The 22,158-nt window shown below is 43.7% G+C and overlaps 1 protein-coding gene across 2 annotated transcripts; it reads right to left on the reverse strand.

Annotated features, from left to right (window-relative positions):
* Positions 1-1,152: 1,152 nt before the first annotated feature.
* On the reverse strand, positions 1,153-21,764 carry creb3l3b (cAMP responsive element binding protein 3-like 3b). Of its 2 annotated transcripts, none has more exons than XM_014191351.2 (10): positions 21,521-21,764; positions 18,262-18,354; positions 16,908-17,080; positions 10,913-11,028; positions 8,537-8,629; positions 8,264-8,370; positions 3,071-3,139; positions 2,728-2,812; positions 2,365-2,461; positions 1,153-2,140 (listed from the first exon to the last, which is right to left on the reverse strand). In XM_014191351.2, exons 2-10 carry the CDS (start codon positions 18,294-18,296, stop codon positions 1,950-1,952), a joined length of 966 nt encoding a protein of 321 aa, XP_014046826.1. In that variant the 5' UTR covers positions 18,297-18,354; positions 21,521-21,764; the 3' UTR covers positions 1,153-1,949. The 2 variants fall into 2 exon arrangements, with proteins under 2 accessions (XP_014046826.1, XP_014046825.2); XM_014191350.2 differs by having other exon boundaries at positions 16,908-17,182; positions 21,521-21,709.
* Between the last annotated feature and the right edge of the window lie 394 nt (positions 21,765-22,158).

The following is a 22,158-nucleotide window of genomic DNA, read 5'->3' on the forward strand; positions in this document are numbered from 1 at the left end:
TGTCCTTGTGCTTGTCTCCACCCCCCTCCAGGTGTCACCCATCTTCCCCATTATCCCCTGGGTATGTATACCTGTGTTCTCTGTTTGTCTGTTGCCAGTTCGTCTTGTTTGTCAAGTCAACCAGCGGTTTGTCTCAGCTCCTGCTTTTCCCCAGTCTCTCTGTTTCTTGCCCTCCTGGTTTTGACCCTTGCCTGTCCTGACTCCGAGCCCGCCTGCCTTACCTCACTGCCTGACCCTGAGCCTGCCTGCCGTCCTGTACCGTTGCCCTCTACTCTGGATTATCAACCCCTGCCTGCCTTGACCTGTTGTTTGCCTGTCCCTGTTACTGTAATAAACTTTGTTACTTCAACAAAGTCTGCATTTGGGTCTTACCTGAAACCTGATAGTTCTCTTATCCCTCAGGCTCCCCTGTTCTTGCTTATTCAGTAGTTTTGACACTTGCTAGGGTTTGTTTAAAGATTTACATCATCCGCCGTAGACCAATTTGCCGCTGGTGCTGTATTCTCATTGATTTAAGACTCATACTCATATTCACGTTGAAAACGTAAACATTATAACATAATTTCACGTACCTGCAACAAATGTTTATTTGGATTATGATAAGATAGGAAAGCTATACAAAGCCATTTAAGGTATTTTTAAATCATATTCTTTAAAAAAAAGCTGGAGTACCTCCCTCACTAGCTTTAAGCACCAGCTGTCAGAGCAGCTCACAGATCACTGCACCTGTACATAGCTCATCTGTAAATAGCCCTTCCAATCTACCTCATCCCCATACTGTATTTATTTATTTATCTTGCTCCTTTGCACCCCAGTATCTCAACTTGCACATTCATCTTCTGCACATTCTACCATTCCAGTGTTTAATTGCTATATTGTAACTACTTCGCCACCATGGCCTATTCATTGCCTTACCTCTCTTATCCTACCTCATTTGCACATGTGGTATATAGATTCTTCTACTGTATTATTGATTCTATGTTTGTTTATTCCATGTGTAACTCTTTGTTGTTGTATGTGTCAAACTGCTTTGCTTTATCTTGGCCAGGTCGTAACTTGCAAATGAGAACTTGTTCTCAACTAGCCTATCTGATTAAATAAAGGTGAAATAAAAAATTAAATAAATAAAAAACACACTGAGAAGCACCCAAGTTATTCTTGTTAACCACATTGTTTTTCTCTGCTTGTCTGTATTATAGGGACATCAGGCAAATCACAGCTCTGCTTCATAAACAAATACATCAAATACAAATACACGTCTTTATAAAATAACTACATTTACACCTTTCCCATGACTACATGGAAAACAAACATGTCCTACAGACTGATGCAGTGTTAGGGAAACCTTTTTAAAAATACTTTTTTTATTGAGTTTGTCAATGAAACTTAAATAAAAAATTCTATGAAAGTACAGTAAGTCAAGTAAGTAAAAAAAAACAAGTAGGTGAATATTGTTCAATAGCCACATTATTCAGTAAATCAATATATTACATGATATCTATAATGGATTACCCCACCTATTAGGATTCAGCAACCTAGCCTCAGGACAATTCATATGATTTCGGACATTTCTTTGTGTCCCTCCATTTAGTATGATCTGTTATGTAACATAACATTACATATCATACTAAATGGAGGTACACACATTTTTGTAAAATGTCCTACTTATGGCTCTGATTTCAGGTTGGGTACAGAGGCTCAGTTGATTCCATCAACTGTTTAATACATAGTAGTATGGTTCTCTAAGGCAGTGGCCACCAACCCTGGTCCTGGGGAGCTAACAATGTGTTTTAACTCATTAACCACTGATCAAGACCCTAATTAGCTGAATCAAGTGTGTTAGAGCTGGCGGTGCTACAGTAGCCTAGTGATTGAGTAGGAAGTCAGTGGTGTTGGTTAGGAAGGAGCTCCGTATCTGCGTGGTTGAGATTGCGTTTGCGATAGTGTGGTCAGAGGCTGTGGTTGTAGTCATAGTTGTGGTCATGGTTGTGGTTGGTTTGAGGGTCTGAGTCGGCGTACTCTGGCCTGAGTCGGAGCTTACCCACCAGGGTTGACAGGGCCTCCACCCACCCAGCCACTGAGAAGACAGGTGGGGGTGATATCTCTGTGTCCACCACCGCCAGCAGGGAACGAGATCTCTCTGAGAGAGAGCGAAAGAGAGAGGTGAGCCGTATAGTCAGATAGTAAGGTGTGTGTGTGCACGCATAGGTGTGTGTGTGTGTGTGTGTGTGTGTGTGTGTGTGTGTGTGTGTGTGTGTGTGTGTGTGTGTGTGTGTGTGTGTGTGTGTGTGTGTGTGTGTGTGTGTGTGTGTGTGTGTGTGTGTGTGTGTGTGTGTGTGTGTGTGTGTGTATTTTCACACTAACCCCTATCCTTGCTGAAGTCTCCCTCCTGGCTGACATGGCTGTGTGGGTCAGGCTGCAGACTGGGAGAGAGGAGGAGAGAGAAAGAGAGGAGCAGCAGCTGGAGAGAAAAAGATAGGGAGGGAGGGAGGGAGGGAGGGAGGGAGGGAGGGAGGGAGGGAGGGAGGGAGGGAGGGAGGGAGGGAGGGAGGGAGGGAGGGGAGGGAGGGAGAGCATGAACTTCTGCTCGACCCATTCTATTTATATAGTGTTCAACTGTGGATCTAAGTATTCAATCACAAGGCCTGAGTATTCAATCACAGACATGGTAACAGCCCAGCAACCACCACAGTGACCTATTTCTTGCTTTTTGTGTATATTCCATACCAGGATGCAGGTCGCTTTCTGGGCAGTCTTACTGGAGCCATTAGGTAGAAGAATTTGTAGCCTGGCCAGCTGCTCCAACAGAGAACTGCAGTACCACACACAGAGAGTATTCAGTACATGAAGAGACACGAGAAAGGATAATGAGCTGTATAGTCAAATAGAGATGATTCAAAGTCCATTCCATTCAAGACAGGAAAGAATGAAGGAGATTGTAGGGGAGGAAGGAAAGAGGGATAGAGTAGAGGAGAAGGGGAAGAAGAGAAGAGGAAGGAAGGAGGAAGAGTTAAGGGGAGGAGCCTTATTAAACAGGTCTCCCTTGTAAACAAGATTTTTCATGTCTTACGTGTTGGTTTCTTCCAGTTGGTGGACTTTCCTCTGTAGCGCCAGGTTGTGTTTACTACAGGCATCCATCCTGCCAGGGCAGAGAGAGACACTCCATCAGTCTTTCTATCGGCACACAAACTTTTTATACATTACAATACCACAATCAACGAGCTGTATAAGGCCATAAGCAAACAAGAGAATGCTAACCCAGAAGCGGCACTCCTAGTGTTCGAGGACTTTAATGCAACAAAATGTCATTAATTTTTACCTAATTTATACCAGCATGTCACATGTGCAACCAGCGGACAAAAAAACTTTAGACCACCTTAACGCCATGAGCTCTCCCTCACCCTCCATTTGGCAAATCCAACCATAATTTTATCCTCATGATTCCTGCGTACAAGCAAAAAAATCAAGCAGGAAGTACCAGTCACTCGCTCAATACGGAAGTGGTCATATGACGCGAATGCTAAGCTACAGGACTGTTTTGCTAGCACAGACTGGAATATGTTCCTGGATTCATCCGATGGCATTGAGGAGTATACCCCATCAGTCACCAGCTTCATCAATAAGTGCATCGACGGCATCGTCCCCACAGTGACCGTATGTACATTGCCCAACCAGAAGCCATGGACTACAGGTAACATCCGCACTGAGCTAAAGGCTAGAGCTGCCGCTTTCAAGGAGCACGACACTAATCCGGACGCTTATAAGAAATCCCGCTATGCCCTCCGACAAACCATCAAACAGGCAAAGCGTCAATACCGTACTAAGATTGAATCTTACTACTGGCTCTGATGCTCGTCGAATGTGGCAGGGCTCGCAAACTATTACGGATTACAAAGGGAAACCCAGCCACGAGCTGCCCAGTGACGCAAGCCTACCAGACGAGCTAAATGCCTTCTATGCTTCAACACTGAACCATGAATGAGAGAGCCAGCTGTTCCGGACAACTGTGTGATCACGCTCTCCGTATTCGACGTGAGTAAGACCTTTAAACAGGTCAACATTGTGGTGGATGAATCAGAATTAGTTGGGTAACATAGATAATTAAGATGTTTTATTTGTATAATATCATTATGTGAGATACTTGTCATTAGGATGGCGTGCCCTTTGGACTCTGGTGTTGACAGTTGTACTTTTCCCTTAGCTAGGGCTCAGTCACTTGGGGCCCAGAGAGGGGATAAGTCAGAATGAAACATTGTCTTCATATGTGAATGTGTCTTTACCTATTCTTAAACCATGTGAAGGGATGGCGTGATTAATGGGGAACCAATTACTTGTCTCCACAATGTCTGTGCGCAAGTCACTCCCTCCTTTTCTATGTTGTGAGGAGGTGTATGGCAGTGTCTGGGACCATTGTATGTCCTCTCTCTAGATCTTGCACTTATCCTGGGATAGTGTATGACCTAGAGGCTCACTCCCCTCAGTGAGCTTGTCCAGGAGTGGGGTCAAGAGGGGGTTTGCTTGAGATGGGAGTATTTAGAGTTGACAATTGATATATGCCATTGGATGAGCTGGTGTTTTTGTACTATGAAGTACCAGGAAGAAGATTAGAAACTTCGTCAAGGGGACCAAACTGAACGTTAATTTATAGCGAATGCTATCTGGCTGTGGATACTCCTCTCTCAAGTAACAGTCTTTCTTTGTGAACCGTTCCTAACTATCTGTGGTTTGTCATGTCAAAGGGGGGTGGATCTTTGCTATAAAGATCTCAGTAGCCATTGTGTTGACACACTCAACGGTTCATTAGAAATGGGGAATCGTTGAAAGTCAAGTGCAAATTAAAGATGTAGTTTGAGTATAACTCTGACTGGTGTGTGTAGTTTGTCTCTCCTCATTTGGTAATGCAGAAATTAGCCACCACTACATTCACAAGGCCGCAGTGCCAGACGGTTTACCAGGACGCATACTCAGAGCATGCGCTGACCAACTGACAAGTGTCTTCACTGACATTTTCAACCTCTCCCTGACCGAGTCTGTAATACCTACAGTGGGGCAAAAAAGTATTTAGTCAGCCACCAATTGTGCAAGTTCTCCCACTTAAAAAGATGAGAGAGGCCTGTAATTTTCATCATAGGTACACTTCAACTATGACAGACAAAATGAGAAAAAAAATCCAGAAAATCACATTGTAGGATTTTTAATGAATTTATTTGCAAATTATGGTGGAAAATAAGTATTTGGTCAATAACAAAAGTTTATCTCAATACTTTGTTATATACCCTTTGTTGGCAATGACACAGGTCAAATGTTTTCTGTAAGTCTTCACAAGGTTTTCACACACTGTTGCTGGTATTTTGGCCCATTCCTCCATGCAGATCTCCTCTAGAGCAGTGATGTTTTGGGGCTGTCACTGGGCAACACGGACTTTCAACTCCCTCCAAAGATTTTCTATGGGGTTGAGATCTGGAGACTGGCTAGGCCACTCCAGGACCTTGAAATGCTTCTTACGAAGCCACTCCTTCGTTGCCCGGGCGGTGTGTTTGGGATCATTGTCATGCTGAAAGACCCAGCCACGTTTCATCTTCAATGTCCTTGCTGATGGAAGGAGGTTTTCACTCAAAATCTCACGATACATGGCCCCATTCATTCTTTCCTTTACACGGATCAGTCATCCTGGTCCCTTTGCAGGAAAACAGCCCCAAAGCATGATGTTTCCACCCCCATGCTTCACAGTAGGAATGGTGTTTTTTGGATGCAACTCAGCAGTCTTTGTCCTCCAAACACGATGAGTTGAGTTTTTACCAAAAAGTTATATTTTGGTTTCATCTGACCATATGACATTCTCCCGATCCTCTTCTGGATCATCCAAATGCTCTCTAGCAAACTTCAGACGGGCCTGGACATGTACTGGCTTAAGCAGGGGGACACGTCTGGCACTGCAGGATTTGAGTCCCTGGCGGCGTAGTGTGTTACTGATGGTAGGCTTTGTTACTTTGGTCCCAGCTCTCTGCAGGTCATTCACTAGGTCCCCCCGTGTGGTTCTGGGATTTTTGCTCACCGTTCTTGTGATCATTTTGACCCCACGGGGTGAGATCTTGCGTGGAGCCCCAGATCGAGGGAGATTATCAGTGGTCTTGTATGTCTTCCATTTCCTAATAATTGCTCCCACAGTTGATTTCTTCAAACCAAGCTGCTTACCTATTGCAGATTCAGTCTTCCCAGCCTGGTGCAGGTCTACAATTTTGTTTCTGGTGTCCTTTGACAGCTCTTTGGTCTTGGCCATAGTGGAGTTTGGAGTGTGACTGTTTGAGGTTGTGGACAGGTGTCTTTTATACTGATAACAAGTTCAAACAGGTGCCATTAATACAGGTAACGAGTGGAGGACAGAGGAGCCTCTTAAAGAAGAAGTTACAGGTCTGTGAGAGCCAGAAATCTTGCTTGTTTGTAGGTGACCAAATACTTATTTTCCACCATAATTTGCAAATAAATTAATTAAAAATCCTACAATGTGATTTTCTGGATTTTTTTTCTCATTTTGTCTGTCATAGTTGACGTGTACCTATGATGAAAATTACAGGCCTCTCTCATCTTTTTAAGTGGGAGAACTTGCACAATTGGTGGCTGACTAAATACTTTTTTGCCCCACTGTAGATGTTTCAAGCAGACCGCCATAGTCCCTGTGCCAAAGAATGCCAAGGTAACCTGCCTAAATGACTACCGCCCTGTAGCACTAACATCTGTAGCCATGAAGTGCTTTGAAAGGCTGGTTATGGCTCACATCAACACAATCATCCCAGAAACCCTAGACCCACTACAATTTGGATACCTCAACAGATCCACAGATGACCTAATCTCTATTGCACTCCACACTGCCCTTTCCCACCTGGACAAAAGTGACACCTACGTAAGAATGCTGTTCGTTGACTACAGATCAGCGTTCATCACCATAGTGCCCTCAAAGCACATCACTAAGCTAAGGACCTTTGTACTAAACACCTCCCTCTGCAACTGGATCCTGGACTTCCTGATGGGCCGACCCTAGGTGATAAGGGTAGGCAACAACACATCTGCCATGCTGATAAAAGACACGGGGCCCCATCAAGAGTGTGTGCTTAGTCCCCTCCTGTACTCACTGTTCACCCATGACTACGTGGCCTCACACGACTCCGACACCATCATTAAGTTTGCTGACAACACAATGGTGGTAGGCCTGATCACCAACATCAATGACACAGCCTATAGGGAGGAGGTCAGAGACCTGGCAGGTTGGTGCCAGGACAACAACCTCTCCCTCAACGTGAGCAAGACAAAGGAGCTGATCGTGGACTACAGGAAAAGGAGGGCCGAGCATGCCCCCATTTACATCAAGGGGGCTGTAGTGGAGCAGGTCAAGAGCTTCAAGTTCCTTGGTGTCCACATCACCAACAAACTATCATGGTCCAAACACACCAAGACAGTCGTGAAGATGGCACAACAACTCCTATTCCCCCTCAGGAGACTGAAAAGATCTGTTATGGGTCCTCAGATCCTCAAAAAGTTCTACAGCTGCACCTTTGAGAGCATCCTGACGGGTTGCACCACCGCTTGGTATGGCAACTGCTCGTCATCTGACTGCAAGGCGCTACAGAGGGTAGTGTGTACGGCCCAGTACATCACTGGGGACAAGCTTTCTGCCATTCAGGACCTCTTCACCAGGCAGTGTCAGAGGAAGGCCCTAAAAATGGTCAAAGACTCCAGCCACCCAAGTCATAGACTGTTCTCTCTGCTACCTCACGGCAAGCGGTACCGGAGCACCAAGTCTAGGTCCAAAAGGCTCCTTAACAGGTTCTACCCCAAAGCCATAAGACTGCTAAACATTGACCCCTTTTTTACGGTGCTGCTACTTGCTGTTTATTATCTATGCTAGTCATTTTACCCCTACTTACTGTATGCTGGTCATTTTACCCCTACCTACATGTACATATTAACCTCAATTACCTCGACTAACCTGTACCCCCTCACATTGACTAAGTACCGGAACGCCCTGTAAATAGCCTCGTTATTGTTATTTTCTTGTGTTACTTTTATTTATTTTTTTACATTTTTATTTATTTTATCAGCAAATATTTTCTTACTTACTTAAAAAAAAATGCATTGTTGATTAAAAGCTTGTAAGTAAGCATTTCACGGTAAGGTCCGTATTTGGCGCATGTGATAAATAACATTTGATTGGATAATTACTGGTGCATTGGACCACCAACTGGGCTACATTGCTGTTGGTCCATACCTGCCCTCCAGACCATCTACGTACTCCCTCTTCTTCTTCCTGCTCTCCTGGGCCGACTGCTTGTTGCGGATCTTCCTGCGGATCTTCTTCAGGACCCTCTCCTCGTACTGATCCAGGAGAACACAGTCAGACAGCAGAGAGAGTGAGCGAATGAAGATAGAGATGATTAGAGTTGATTAAAGTGAAAGAGTACAAAAGGTTTTTTAAAGTTAAATTGTAACAAACAGGGATGGTTGGCTGGCCAGGTGGACATTAGGGCCAGTGGTAGCCTACCTTGGTAAAGGGCAGTTGGCTGGGCAGGTGGACACCCTCTTTAGCCAGCAGCTTCTTCTCGTCCTCGTTAAGGACCACGTCCTGCAGGGAATTCTGGGAGTCACAGGAGAATGGAAAGACACAGCGATTACTGCAAGGCTTCAGACAGTCACATAAACAGGTTGCCTGACAACGTCCCGAAAATGATGTGCACGCATTGCAGGGGTAGAAGGCCCTGTGTTGTTATGATTCTGAACGGTCAGATAGCTAGCAACAGTGAGAAGCTGCCATGTGGGGAGTGGCTTGTTTCAACTAGTTGAATCTTGTTCTTGATACCATGTCTTGTTTTGAGGTGTTTTGACTTATACCATGTCTATGATAATATGGCTCATGATTGATACATATAGTTGAAGTCGGAAGATTACATACACTTAGGTTGGAATCATTAAAACTCATTTTTCAACCACTCCATACATTTCTTGTTACAATCTATAGTTTTGGCAAGTCGGTTAGGACATCTACTTTGTGCATGACACAGATCATTTTTCCAACAATTGTTTACAGACAGATTATTTCACTTATAATTCAATGTATCACAATTCCAGTGGGTCCGAAGTTTGCATACACTAAGTTGACTGTGCCTTTAAACTGCTTGGAAAATGCCTGAAATGGCTTTAGAAGCTAATTGGCATCATTTGAGTCAATTGGAGATGTACCTGTGGATGTATTTCAAGGCCTACCTTAAAACTCTGCCTCTTTGCTTGACATCATGTGAAAATCAAAAGAAATCAGCCAAGACCTCAGAAAAAAAATTGTAGACCTCCACAAGTCTGGTTCATCCTTGGGAACAATTTCCAAACGCCTGAAGGTACCACGTTCATCTGTTCAAACAATAGTACGCAAGTATAAACACCATGGGACCACGCAGCCATCATACCGCTCAGGAAGGAGACGCGTACTGTCTCCTAGAGATGAACGTACTTTGGTGCAAAAAGTGCAACTCAATCCCAGAACAGCAGCAAAGGACCTTGTGAAGATGCTGGAGGAAACAGGTACAAAAGTATCTACAGTAAAACAAGTCCTATATCGACATAACCTGAAAGGCCGCTCAGCAAGGAAGAAGCCACTGCTCCAAAACCGCCATAAAAAAGTCAGACTACAGTTTGCAACTGCACATGGGGACAAAGATCATACTTTTTGGAGAAATGTCCTCTGGTCTGATGAAACAAAAATAGAACTGTTTGGCCATAATGACCATCATTATGTTTGGAGGAAAAAGGGGGAGGCTTGCAAGCCGAAGAACACCATCCAACCGTGAAGCACGGGGGTGGCAGCATCATGTTGTGGGGGTGCTTTGCTGCAGGAGGGACTGGTGCATGTCACAAAATAGATGGCATCATGAGAGAGGAAAATTCTGTAGATATATTGAAGCAACATCTCAAGACATCAGTCAGAAAGTTAAAGCTTGGTCGCAAAAGGGTCTTCCAAATGGACAATGACCACAAGCATACTTCCAAAGTTGTGGCAAAATGGCTTAAGGACAACAAAGTCAAGGTATTGGAGTGGCCATCACAAAGCCCTGACCTCAATCCTATAGAAAATGTGTGAGCAGAACTGAAAAAGCGAGCAAGGAGGCCTACAAACCTGACTCAGTTACACCAGCTCTGTCAGGAGGAATGGGCCAAAATTCACCCAACTTATTGTGGGAAGCTTGTGGAAGGCTACCCGAAACGTTTGACCCAAGTTAAACAATTTAAAGGCAATGCTACCAAATACTAATTAAGTGTATGTAAACTTCTGATCCACTGGGAATGTGATGAAAGAAATAAAAGCTGAAAGAAATCCTTCTCTCTACTATTATTCTGACATTTCACATTCTTAAAATAAAGTGGTGATCTTAACTGACCTAAGACAGGGTTTTTTTACTAGGATTAAATGTCAGGAATTGTGAAAAACTGAGTTTAAATGTATTTGGCTAAGGTGTATGTAAACTTCAGACTTCTAATGTAGCTAACTACCAACTGTAACGACGTATTAGAGACAATAAGTGATTATTGTCCAAATGTATTTATGATTTTAATAAACATTTGAAGACGAAATATAGTTTGCCTGTTATCAATAATCCTATGATTCTAAACCAACCCCGTCCGTTTTGCCCCCCGAAGATGCGCCCACATCGGTTTTGTCACTCAAAACCTATACTGTGTTTATGTCCTATTTTCTGCCTATCTCTGTCTGTGTGTCTGTTCGTCTGTGTCAATCTGGGACTCTCTGTCTCTCGCCTCCTCCCCTAGAACCTAGACCTACAGCTCCAGTTTTTAACAATTCTGAATGGATTTCGTACAGTAGATGAAAGCAATATGGCATAGCCTCCACTCCCCTGTCCCTCTGACTCACCGTCTCTCTTATTCCAGACAGCAGCAGGTCCTTGACAGTGAGATGGTAACCAGAGGGCAGCTGGGGGTTGTGGGTATCCCCATTGCTCTCTTGGAAGAGGCCAGACTCCCATCCATCTGAGAAGACAGAGAGACGTAGGACCAGATTTACTAAGGGCTAAAAACAGTTACAAGATTGTATTCTATTTTATTCTATTCCATTCTATTATTCTATTTACTAACGTTACTGTGTGTCGGGAAAATCTGTAATATTTGGTCAAATTCAATGGCACCAAATCCCACAGGCACCAATACAATAACAGCTGGCTCTGATCTACTTAACACCCCCTTGTTAAGCCGGCCTGAGCGGTGGGAGACATTATCACGGGGATGCAGTATGACTGTCACAAGATGGTCATGAGATGGTCACATTGACCAATGAGAATGTATAGATAGTTCTATACGACCAATGAGATGTTGTGTGTGTTGACAGTTAAAAGGAGATGTAATTTTAGATCTGATAGCTGACCGTTGAAGTGCGACCCTTCATCGGCCGGTGTATTATTAAACAAGTTGAGTTTTGAGAACTGTCTAAGATTCCTTGATTTGTTTTCACTCCTCTGCAAGTCTGAACTTATTGTTTGGCCATTTTGTAATTTGGGTGAACTATCCATTTAAGGTTAGGGATAGGGTTAAACTTAATTTCATTCATTAATTCCGAGTGGTTAAGGTTAGGTTTAAGAGAGGGGTTCCAAAACTTTTATGCCCACGACCCCATTTTGATATCAACATTTTCTCGCCAACCCACCATGCAAACAAAGTGATGTAATCAAAGGACAATGTTCACTTTTTTTATTGGTGCTATAGCAGTCTATTACAAATCAGTTTGACAGTACTTTTGACAGTATTTCAATCTAAAATAAGTATGGTTTGATGTGACTGAAATGCATCAGAAGGGAAATTCAGAAGATCATCAGGCAATCATTTTGTATGATATTCTGTGTAGAAAAGAATATTATCATTGTTTTTTCCCCCAGTCTGATTTCGTGCCTGGTCTTGTCCGCTCTGTTCTAATGTGTCCAGCTTGAGGGAAACAGAAGACACTGAGTATACCAAACATTAGGAACACCTTCCTAGTATTGAGTTGCACCCTCACCCTTTTGCCCTCAGAACAGCCTGAATTCGGTGGGACATGGACTCTACAAGGTGTCGAAAGCATTCCACAGGGATGCTGGCCCATGTTGACTCCAGTGCTTCCCACAGTTGTGTCAATTTGGCTGGATGTCCTTTGGGTGGTGGACCATTCTTGATACACACGGGAAACTGTTGAGCGTGAAAATCGCAGCAGCGTTTCAAAGTCACTTAAATCTTTTGTCTTTCCCATTCACCCTCTAAATGGCACACATACACAATCCATGTCTCAAGGCTGGGGTCATATGTTGTAGCTTAAACTGTTCAAAATATAGAGCCACATTAGTAGGAAGAAAACAGAATCGTCTTTGTTTATTACAACCACATCTAGTGGCTAACAGAGGTTACTGACGCAACCCCGGTTCTATGAACCAAGCGCAATTTTTTTATTTAATTTCAGATTTTCTCTACATTTTCTCATCTATTCGTGAGTATGCTCTGATGTGGCTAGAATAAGAAAAAAAATAGAACGGGCTGGGTAGACTGGAGGTTTCAATTCAAATCGATATTCTGTGATGCTGACGGACCACTGATGGTGCTCCATGTGGAGTGTTCAATGAATTCATCATAGAGATCATTTCCATTGCAGGAACACTCAATAGAGCAGGGGTATTCAAATCCAGACATCATGGTCCTCAGCTCTGCTGCAGGTTTTTATTTTCTTCCTGGTAGTCAATTGAAAAGAATATTGATTGAGTCAATTCCCCTAGTGTTCAAAAGTTTCCACCAGGCTGAATCAGGTGAGAGGGGGGGGTGAAAACCTCTGTAGAATGGAGCAAACCTGGGTTCAAATGCATGTGTATTTGAGTATTTATATTTCTAACAAATAAACAAATAATTTGTTTCTCTGTATTTGACTATTTTTCAAATAATGTGACCAAATCAAATCAATTTAGGAATTTTTAAGTATTTTCAAATATTTGTTTCCAAATACATAATTTCAAATACACCTAGGACCAAACAGACCTGGGTTGAAATGCATGAAGTATTTAAATATTTGTGTTTGAAAATTATATACCAACACTTGTGTATTACTGTAAGGGCTGTCTGGAGGAATGGACCAAAATGCGGCGGAGTTAGGGTTCGTCATATTTAATCAAACGAACACTTTACAACTACACAAAACAAGGAAAAATTGACAGCCAACACAGTCCTGTCAGGTGCAACCACAATGACAAGAACAATTACCCACGAAACACAAAGGAAACGTAGGCAACTTATGTGTGACTCCCAATCAGCCACAACCCTCTACAGCTGTGCCTGATTGGAAGTCACACGGCCAAAATCAACGAAACAATCAAAACACACACTCTTTTTCTGCCACGTCCTGACCCAACTACACCCTCTACTGGTCAGGACGTGACAATTACCTAATCCCTTGTGTATTACCAAATCCAATATTCAACTACTTGTATATATTTTTTTTAAAGATCCAAATGTCTTTGAACGTAATTGAAATAACCGAAATAGTATTTGAACCCAGGTTTGAAATGGAAGGACCTCTAGGCCCGGATTGAACTAACCCTGCTTTATATCATTGCTACAGATGAAGTCGGAAGTTTACATACACCTTAGCCAACTACATTTAAACTCAGTTTTTCACAATTCCTGAAATTTAATCCTAGTAAAAATTACCTGTCTTAGGTCAGTTAGGATCACCACTTTTTTTTAAGAATGTGAAATGTCAGAATAATAGTAGAGAGAATGATTTATTTCAGCTTTTATTTCTTTCATCACATTCCCAGCGGGTCAGAAGTTTACATACACTCAATTAGTATTTGGTAGCATTGCCTAAACCTGTTTGGGATAGGGGGCAGTATTTTCACGGCCGATGAAAAAAACGTACCCGATTTAAACTGGTTACTACTCTTGCCCAGATACGAGAATATGCATATTATTAGTAGATTTGGATGGAAAACACTCTGAAGTTTCTAAAACTGTTTGAATGGTGTCTGTGAGTATAACAGAACTCACATGGCAGGCAAAAACCTGAGAAGATTCCAAGCAGAAAGTGGCCTGTCTGAGAATTTGTAGTTCTTCTTTCTAGTCCCTTTCGAAACTACAGTCTCTGTGGGGTACGTAGCGCTTTCTAAGGCTTCCATTGGCTCTCTAAAGCCTTCAGAAAACGGATTGAGGAGTCTTCTGTCTCTGGGCAGAGTATAGTAGCTCAGTTTGTCAGTGGTCTGCCTGGTGTCAAAGAGATTGGATATGCGCGTTCAAGCAACCATGCTGTTTTTTCTTTTCCACTTTGAATGAATACACTATTGTCCGGTTGGAATATTATCGCTATTTTACGAGAAAAATACCATAAAAATAGATTTTAAACAGCGTTTGACATGCTTCTAAGTACGGTAATGGAACATTTAGAATTTTTCTGTCTCGAAATGCACTCGCGCATTACCCTTTGGATAGTGACCTGAACGCACAAACAAAACGGAGGTATTTGGACATAACTATGGATTATTTGGAACAAAAACAACATTTCTTGTGGAAGTAGCAGTCCTGGGAGTGCATTCTGATGAAGATCAGCAAAGGTAATACCATTTTTCTAATACTAATTCTGAGTTTAGTGAGCCCCGAACTTGGCGGGTGTCAAAATAGCTAGCCGTGATGGCTGAGCTATGTACTCAGAATATTGCAAAATGTGCTTTTGCCGAAAAAAGCTATTTTAAAATCTGACATAGCGACATAGCGATTGTATAAAGGATATATCTATAATAAGCTAAGCTACTAACTCGTGAACAATATTAGTCATCTGTTCACATAAGCTTGTCCATCTTTATAGGTATTCGCATTGCTTAGGCCTTCACCCTATTTATATCCAAATTGATCACATGAGTAGAAACTTGAGTCATTTTTGTCCTATTTCCTTGTATATCTATAATTCTTGAAATAATTGTTGTGTATTTTGTCAACGTTTATGATGAGTCATTTAGTATATTCACCGGAAGTTTTGGGTGGGAATGCATGTTCTGAACATCACATGCCAATGTAAAAAGCCGTTTTTGGATATAAATATGAACTTGATTGAACAAAACATGCATGTATTGTATAACATAATGTCCTAGGAGTGTCATCTGATGAATATCATCAAAGGTTAGTGCTTCATTTAGCTGTGTTTTGGGTTTTTGTGACATATATGCTTGCTTGGAAAATGGCTGTGTGATTGTTTTTGGCTATGTACTCTCCTAACACAATCTAATGTTTTGCTTTCACTGTAAAGCCTTTTTGAAATCGGACAATGTGGTTAGATTAACGAGAGTCTTGTCTTTAAAATGGTGTAAAATAGTCGTATGTTTGAAAAATTGAAATTATTGCATTTTTGAGGTTTTTGTATTTCGCGCCACGTTCTTCCATTGGATATTGGCGAGGCGTTCCGCTAGCGGAACGTCTGTCCTCAACAGGTTTTAAATTGTTTAACTTGGGTCAAACGTTTCGGGTAGCCTTCCACAAGCTTCCCACAGTAAGTTGGGTGAATTTTGGCCCATTCCTCCTGACAGAGCTGGTGTAACTGAGTCAGGTTTGTAGGCCTCCAGGCTCGCACACGCCTTTTCAGTTCTGCCCACAACTTTTCTATAGGATTGAGGTCAGGGCTTTGTGATGGCCACTCCAATACCTTGACTTTGTTGTCCTTAAGCCATGTTGCCACAACTTTGGAAGTATTCTTGGGATCATTGTCCATTTGGAAGACCCATTTGCAACAAGCTTTAACTTCCTGACTGATGTCTTGAGATGTTACTTCAATATATCCGCATCATTTTCCTCCCTCATGATGCCATCTATTTTGTGAAGTGCACCAGTCCCTCCTGCAGCAAAGCACCCCCACATCATGATGCTGCCACCCCCGAGCTTCACGGTTGAGATGGTGTTCTTCGGCTTGCAAGCCTCCCCCTTTTTCCTCCAAACATAACGATGGTCATTATGGCCAAACAGTTATTTTTTTGTTTCATCAGACCAGAGGACATTTCTCCAAAAAGTATGATCTTTGTCCCCATGTGCAGTTGCAAACCGTAGTCTGACTTTTTTATGGTAGTTTTGGAGCAGTGGCTTCTTCCTTGCTGAGCGGCCTTTCAGGTTATGTCGATATAGGACTCATTTTACTGTGGATATAGATACTTTTGTACCTGTTACCTCCAGCATCTTCACAAGGTTCTTTACTGTTGTTCTGGGATTGTTTTGCACTTTTTGCACCAAAGTACGTTCATCTCTAGGAGACAGAACTCGTCTCCTTCGTGAGCGATATGACGGTTGCGTGGTCCCATGGTGTTTATACTTGCGTACTATTGTTTGTACAGATGAACGTGGTACCTTCAGGCGTTTGGAAATTGCTCCCAAGGATGAACCAGACTTGTGGAGGTCTACAATTTTTTTTCTGAGGTCATAGCTTATTTCTTTTGATTCTCCTGTGATGTCAAGCAAAGAGGCACTGAGTTTGAAGGTAGGCCTTTAAATACATCCTCAGGTACACCTCCAATTGACTCAAATGATGTCAATTAGCCTATCAGAAGCTTCTAAAGCCATGACATAATTTTCAGGAATTTTCCAAGCTGTTTAAAGGCACAGTCAACTTAGTGTATGTAAACTTCTGACCCACTGGAATAGTGATACAGTGAATTATAAGTGAAATAATCTGGCTGTTAACAATTGTTGGAAAAAATACTGGTGTCATGCACACAGTAGATGTCCTAACCGACTTGCCAAAACTATAGTTTGTTAACAAGAAATTTGTGGAGTGGTTGAAAAATGAGTTTTAATGTCTCCAACCTAAGTATATGTAAACTTCCGACATCAACTGTATGTGCATCTGTTCCAGAGATGTATATTACCTAAGTTGATGGAGACATCAGGTGCCAGGCAGTGCAGTGCAGACCTGGTGAGGTTAGAGTGGAGGTTAGGCAGATGGGCTTGGTCGAAGGCATGGAAGGGGGAGCTGGAGGGCGGGTTACGGCTGTCCAGGTGATCGGAGCCAGAGTTGGGGTCCTCACTGATGCCACTGTCGCTGGGGGAGTAGGGCCACATGGGGGAGGGGGGCAGACGATGAGTCAGTGCCACCTAACAGAGTATCCAGGAAGTCATCACCGCCACCTTCTTGGCTCAGCGACTGCAGAAGGTTGTGTGTGTGTGTGTGTGTGTGTGTGTGTGTGTGTGTGTGTGTGTGTGTGTGTGTGTGTGTGTGTGTGTGTGTGTGTGTGTGTGTGTGTGTGTGTGTGTGTGTGTGTGTGTGTGTGTGTGTGTGTGTGCGTGCGTGTGTGCGTGCGTGCGTGGGGAGGGTGAGATACATGCAGAGAGGGAAATAAAACCAAAGACGTCATCAGACATACAGTACACAAACAGATTACAGGTTATCTATCTTACTATACAGAAACCTACTAAACACTCAGGAATAATGCAATCACTCACACACACACAAACATGCACGCACACTCATGCAAACACATACACACCCATACATCAGCCAGAGATAATACCCCTGTCTAGGGCCATTAAAGATAAAGAACTGCTATGATTGAGGTCTGACAGTTCTAGTGAAGGGAACAGGAAGCCCCCTCCCCACAAGCTGTCAATGAGAGTCATATATTTAGAAATATAAATATATGGCTCTGCTGTCAATAACTAACTGTCATTGGGCAATGGGAAAAGATGATTGGCAGATGGACGAGGTCAACACGGACCAAGCAAGACCAAAAAAAGACATGGGATTGAGTATATTATCATTCAGATTGGTTACATTTGTGGCTGACTTTCCATAAGTATGAATGTAAAATCTATTTTTCTCGTCTTCCTGGTTTTTGACCCTTGCCTGTCCTGACCCTGTACCCGCCCACCTGACCACTCTGCCTGTCCCTGTCCCTGAGTCTGCCTGCCGTCCTGTACCTTTGCTCCACCTCTGGATTACTGAACTCTGCCTGACCCTGAGCCTGCCTGCCGTCCTGTATCTTTGCTCCTACTCTGGATTATCGACCTCTTCCTGCCTTGACCTGTCATTTGCCTGCCCTTGTTACAATAAACATTGTTACTTCACACAGTCTGCACTTGGGTCTTACCTTGATACCTGATACCAGGAAAAACTATGGGTCCTATTTACTGACAAGGAAAAACTCAGATAAATCACAAAATCTCTAGGGTGCTTTTACTGATGGAAAGGGCTGGAGGAGAAAGTGGAATGGTGTTGTCACTCACCTCGGGTGATGTGATTTGCCAGGGATGGTTACCATGGCAGCTGAGGGTTCCGTCTGACTGGTTGAGCAGGAGATCTATAAATTCAATTCCTCTCTATAGAGGAGAAACATACTGATTGGTTACAACTCGGGACAGGAGTATTTTCTGACTATATGAACTGATGACCAGGTGTCACGCCCTGATCTGTTTCACCTGGCCTTGTGCTTGTCTCCACCCCCTCCAGGTGTCGCCCATCTGCCCCACTTATCCTCTGGGTACTTATACCTGTGTTTTCTGTCTGTCTGTGCCAGTTGGTCTTGTTTGTCAAGCTTACCAGTGCCAGTCTTTTCCCAGCCTCTATTTTTCTTCGTCCTCCTGGTTTTTGCCCGTTGCCTGCCCTGACCCTGTACCCTCCCGCCTGACCACTCTGCCTGACCCTGAGCCTGCCTGCCATCCTGTACCTTTGCTCCTATCGACCCCTGCCTGCCTTGACCTGTCGTTTGCCTGCCCCTGTTGTTACAATAAACATTGTTACTTCACACAGTCTGCACTTGGGTCTTACCTTGATACCTGATAGTACGAACTGACCATGACTGACCCAGCAGACTTGGACCAGCTCCGCAACGCCATCTCCTCACAAGGAGCCACCATTGGTAGGCAAGAGGAGTTGATTCGCGGTCTGATGGAAGGGTTCCAGGCCGTGGCCAAATGTCACGACCTAGCCTTGGACACATTGCGGGAGCCATTCCGTGGGTTGCCTACTAGGCAGCCTACCACGACGGTAACCTCCCAGCCCCTATGTAACCCGGCTGGTAGCAGCGCTGTCACCCCGATTTCCCAGGAACCCCCCTTACCTCCCCCGGAGCGCTACGATGGAGATTCCAGAACCTATCGGGCCTTTCTCTCCCAGTGCTCCCTCGTTTTTGAGCTGCAGCCTTCTTCGTTCCCCTTGGACCGCTCGAAGATAACGTACATTATTACGCACTTGCCTGGGCCACGGCGTTGTGGGAGCAACAATCCGCCGTCTGCCTCAGTCTGGAGGTATTCGTGGCGGAGGTAAGAAGTTTTCGAGGCTCTGGTGTTCGGGAGAGAGGCTGCCCGGAAGTTACTCCAGCTTCGGCAGGACACACTCAGTGTGGCAGACTATGCGGTGGAGTTCCGCACGCTAGAAGTGAAGGGTACCTGGAACCCGGAAGCGCTTTTAGACACGTTCCTGCACGGATTATCGGAGGAGGTAAAGGATGAGCTGGCAGCCCAAGAACTACCAACGGATCTCGACTCACTCATCGCTTTAACCATCCGGATCGATGGTCGGCTATGGGAATGTAGGAGGGAGAAGAGGTCCGATTGCGATCTCAATCACTCACTCGGGGATCCCACATTGCAGCTGATGAACTCCGGAAGTCCCCGGCGTCTACGTCCCCGAGAGGATCCGAGCTTACCCAAGTCACTCCAAGAGCCTCCGGAGACTGCCGATTCACCTCTTCCCGAGCCGATGCAGCTCGGCAGGGCTAGGCTGTCTCCAGACGAATGCGCACGCAGACTTGAGATCCAGAGTTGTCTGTATTGCGGTACTGCCGGTCATTTTGTGTCTACCTGTCCCTTCAAGAGACCTAGCTCATTCATTGGAGTGAGTACACTGGTGGGTCTGAAAGATAATTGTTCTTCTCCCTTTACTTGCCTCCATGCCACCCTGCTGTGGGGCGACCAGTCCAAGTCTCTCCAGGTACTCATCGACTCGCGGGCCGATGTGAGTCTCATAGATGTTACCCTGGCATCCATGGGTGTTAGAGCGTTGGACGGGCACTCTATAGGCCGGGTCACCAACCAGACCACCCCCAGTCAACCTACGAGTGTCGGGGAACCACAGCGAGATGATCCAATTCCTGCTGGTTGAGTCTCCGCAGGTTCCCATGGTATTGGACCCGGCCCTCATCCCCGACTTTCACAGCCGGCACCCCAGTCAACCAGGGGTCTGCCCAGGTCGAATACCAGGTGGCGTCCCTAGAGGGAGGGGTACTGTCACGCCCTGATCTGTCTCCGCCCCCTCCAGGTGTCGCCCATCTTCCCCACTTATCCTCTAGGTATTTATACCTGTGTTTTCTGTCTGTGCCAGTTCGTCTTGTTTGTCAAGCTTACCAGTGTTTGTCCTGTCAGCTCCTGTCTTTTCCCAGCCTCTCTTTTTCTTGTCTTCCTGGTTTTTGACCCTTGCCTGTCCTGACCCTGTTTCCGCCCGCCTGACCACTCTGCCGTCCCTGACCCTGAGCCTGCCTGCCGACTATAAATGGGTCACATAGCAAAAATTACACAGGGAATCTCTTTACAGGAGCTATAGACAGAGGAATGTGCGTGCTTTTTATAGTTGTATTTTTGAGTTTCCTGTGCTCCCTTCTTGATTGATGTAATTGTGTCACTAGCTCCTTATTGTGTACTTTCTGTTTGTTGCTTTTGTAATACAGTGCTCCCTTGCAAAATAGACTTTGATCTCAATGGGACATGAAATAAATAGACAGGTGGACACAAACATAACAGATCAGGGCACCTCTATAGAAGTATAAACTTGTTAACATGGATCCTGAGAGCACTCAGAGTCAATGAATAATCCTGACTCTTCCTATAGATAAACATAAACAGTAGACTACATGACTCCATAACACTAATACATATACGCAACTTTGGTTTTAGAAGAGGGGGGGGACATAATCATAATTTTTTTTATTATTTTATTATTTTCCAGTCGGATCAACACGCCAAACAGCCTATCTAACCGCTCGGTGGCGTCCGCATGGTCCTAAAGCACACCGTTGCCTGATTTTGGATCACATTCCAATGATAAAGGCCGTCATTGTAAATAAGAATTTGTTCTTAACCGACTTGCCTAGTTAAATAAAGGTTAATTTAAAAAAAACTGTGGGGGGGGGAATGCTATTTCAGAATGTGGGGCATGTCCCCCCCCGTCGCCAGTGAAAGTTGCTCACCCTGCATATAGAGTATATGGTTCCTGGGTTGAGAAGACTCAAAAAAAGTCACAAAAATATACTTTCAGAGAGAAAATGTTGATATAATACAGGTCAAAAACTGTCTGTATGTCATTATAGAACCCACAAATGAGTATGTTTTTTAAATTGAAGTCTTAATATGATCACAATGCTCTATGGTGAAATAAGCTGACATTGAAAGCCACTTCAAACTATGAATGACAAAGCACACATCTAATTCAATCACCTGTCTAAGAAACACAACAAAAAAACAGAAATCCACACAAGATAGTTTTCTTTACCTTGTTTGAGATGTGGGTCATTATTCCAACTTTCCAATAAGATTGGCGCAAGGTGTAAATATCCAACAGGAATGGTCAAAAGTTGTCAATAGCTACCTTGATAAATATTTCAACAGTGTTTACCGTAGCTAAGTATGTGCGTTTTTGTATGCGCATATGAGCCTGTTCCACGGGTCAAAGTTGAAATTCCAATTATATTGAAATCTCAGCACAATCTGTGTGTGTGTGTGTGTGTGTGTGTGTGTGTGTGTGTGTGTGTGTGTGTGTGTGTGTGTGTGTGTGTGTGTGTGTGTGTGTGTGTGTGTGTGTGTGTGTGTGTGTGTGTGTGTGTGTGTGATCCACTCCCCCCCCACCAAACACACACACACATTTTAATTTAAATGATCAAATTTTGTTTAATCTGAATAGTTATCGCCTAAATTCCTTTCCATGTTTCATCTTTTAGATATTTTATTAATGTAATTGACACAGGGGTACCTGTATCCACATAGAATGTAATCAAACTGAGGTGACCAATTGGGGTTTTTGTTCCATTATTTACACATATTACATCACTTTTTTTCTGGTATAATATATTATTAATAAATAAGCTATGCATATAAATCAACACATTGTTGTGTTTAGTTAATAACAGCTAT

This window comes from Salmo salar, chromosome ssa03 (genome assembly GCF_905237065.1).
Source record: "Salmo salar chromosome ssa03, Ssal_v3.1, whole genome shotgun sequence".
NCBI lineage: Eukaryota > Metazoa > Chordata > Actinopteri > Salmoniformes > Salmonidae > Salmo > Salmo salar.

Bases quoted from the DNA above. Each gene is read 5' to 3' on its own strand.
- creb3l3b (XM_014191351.2), bottom strand. From the start codon at position 18,296: ATGGTAACCATCCCTGGCAAATCACATCACCCGAG. The intron at 8,630-10,912 runs GTGAGTCAGAGG...TGTGACTCCCAG, and splicing joins TGTCTGGAATAAGAGAGACG to AATTCCCTGCAGGACGTGGT. The intron at 3,140-8,263 runs GTATGGACCAAC...CTGCCCTGGCAG, and splicing joins GTAGATGGTCTGGAGGGCAG to GATGGATGCCTGTAGTAAAC.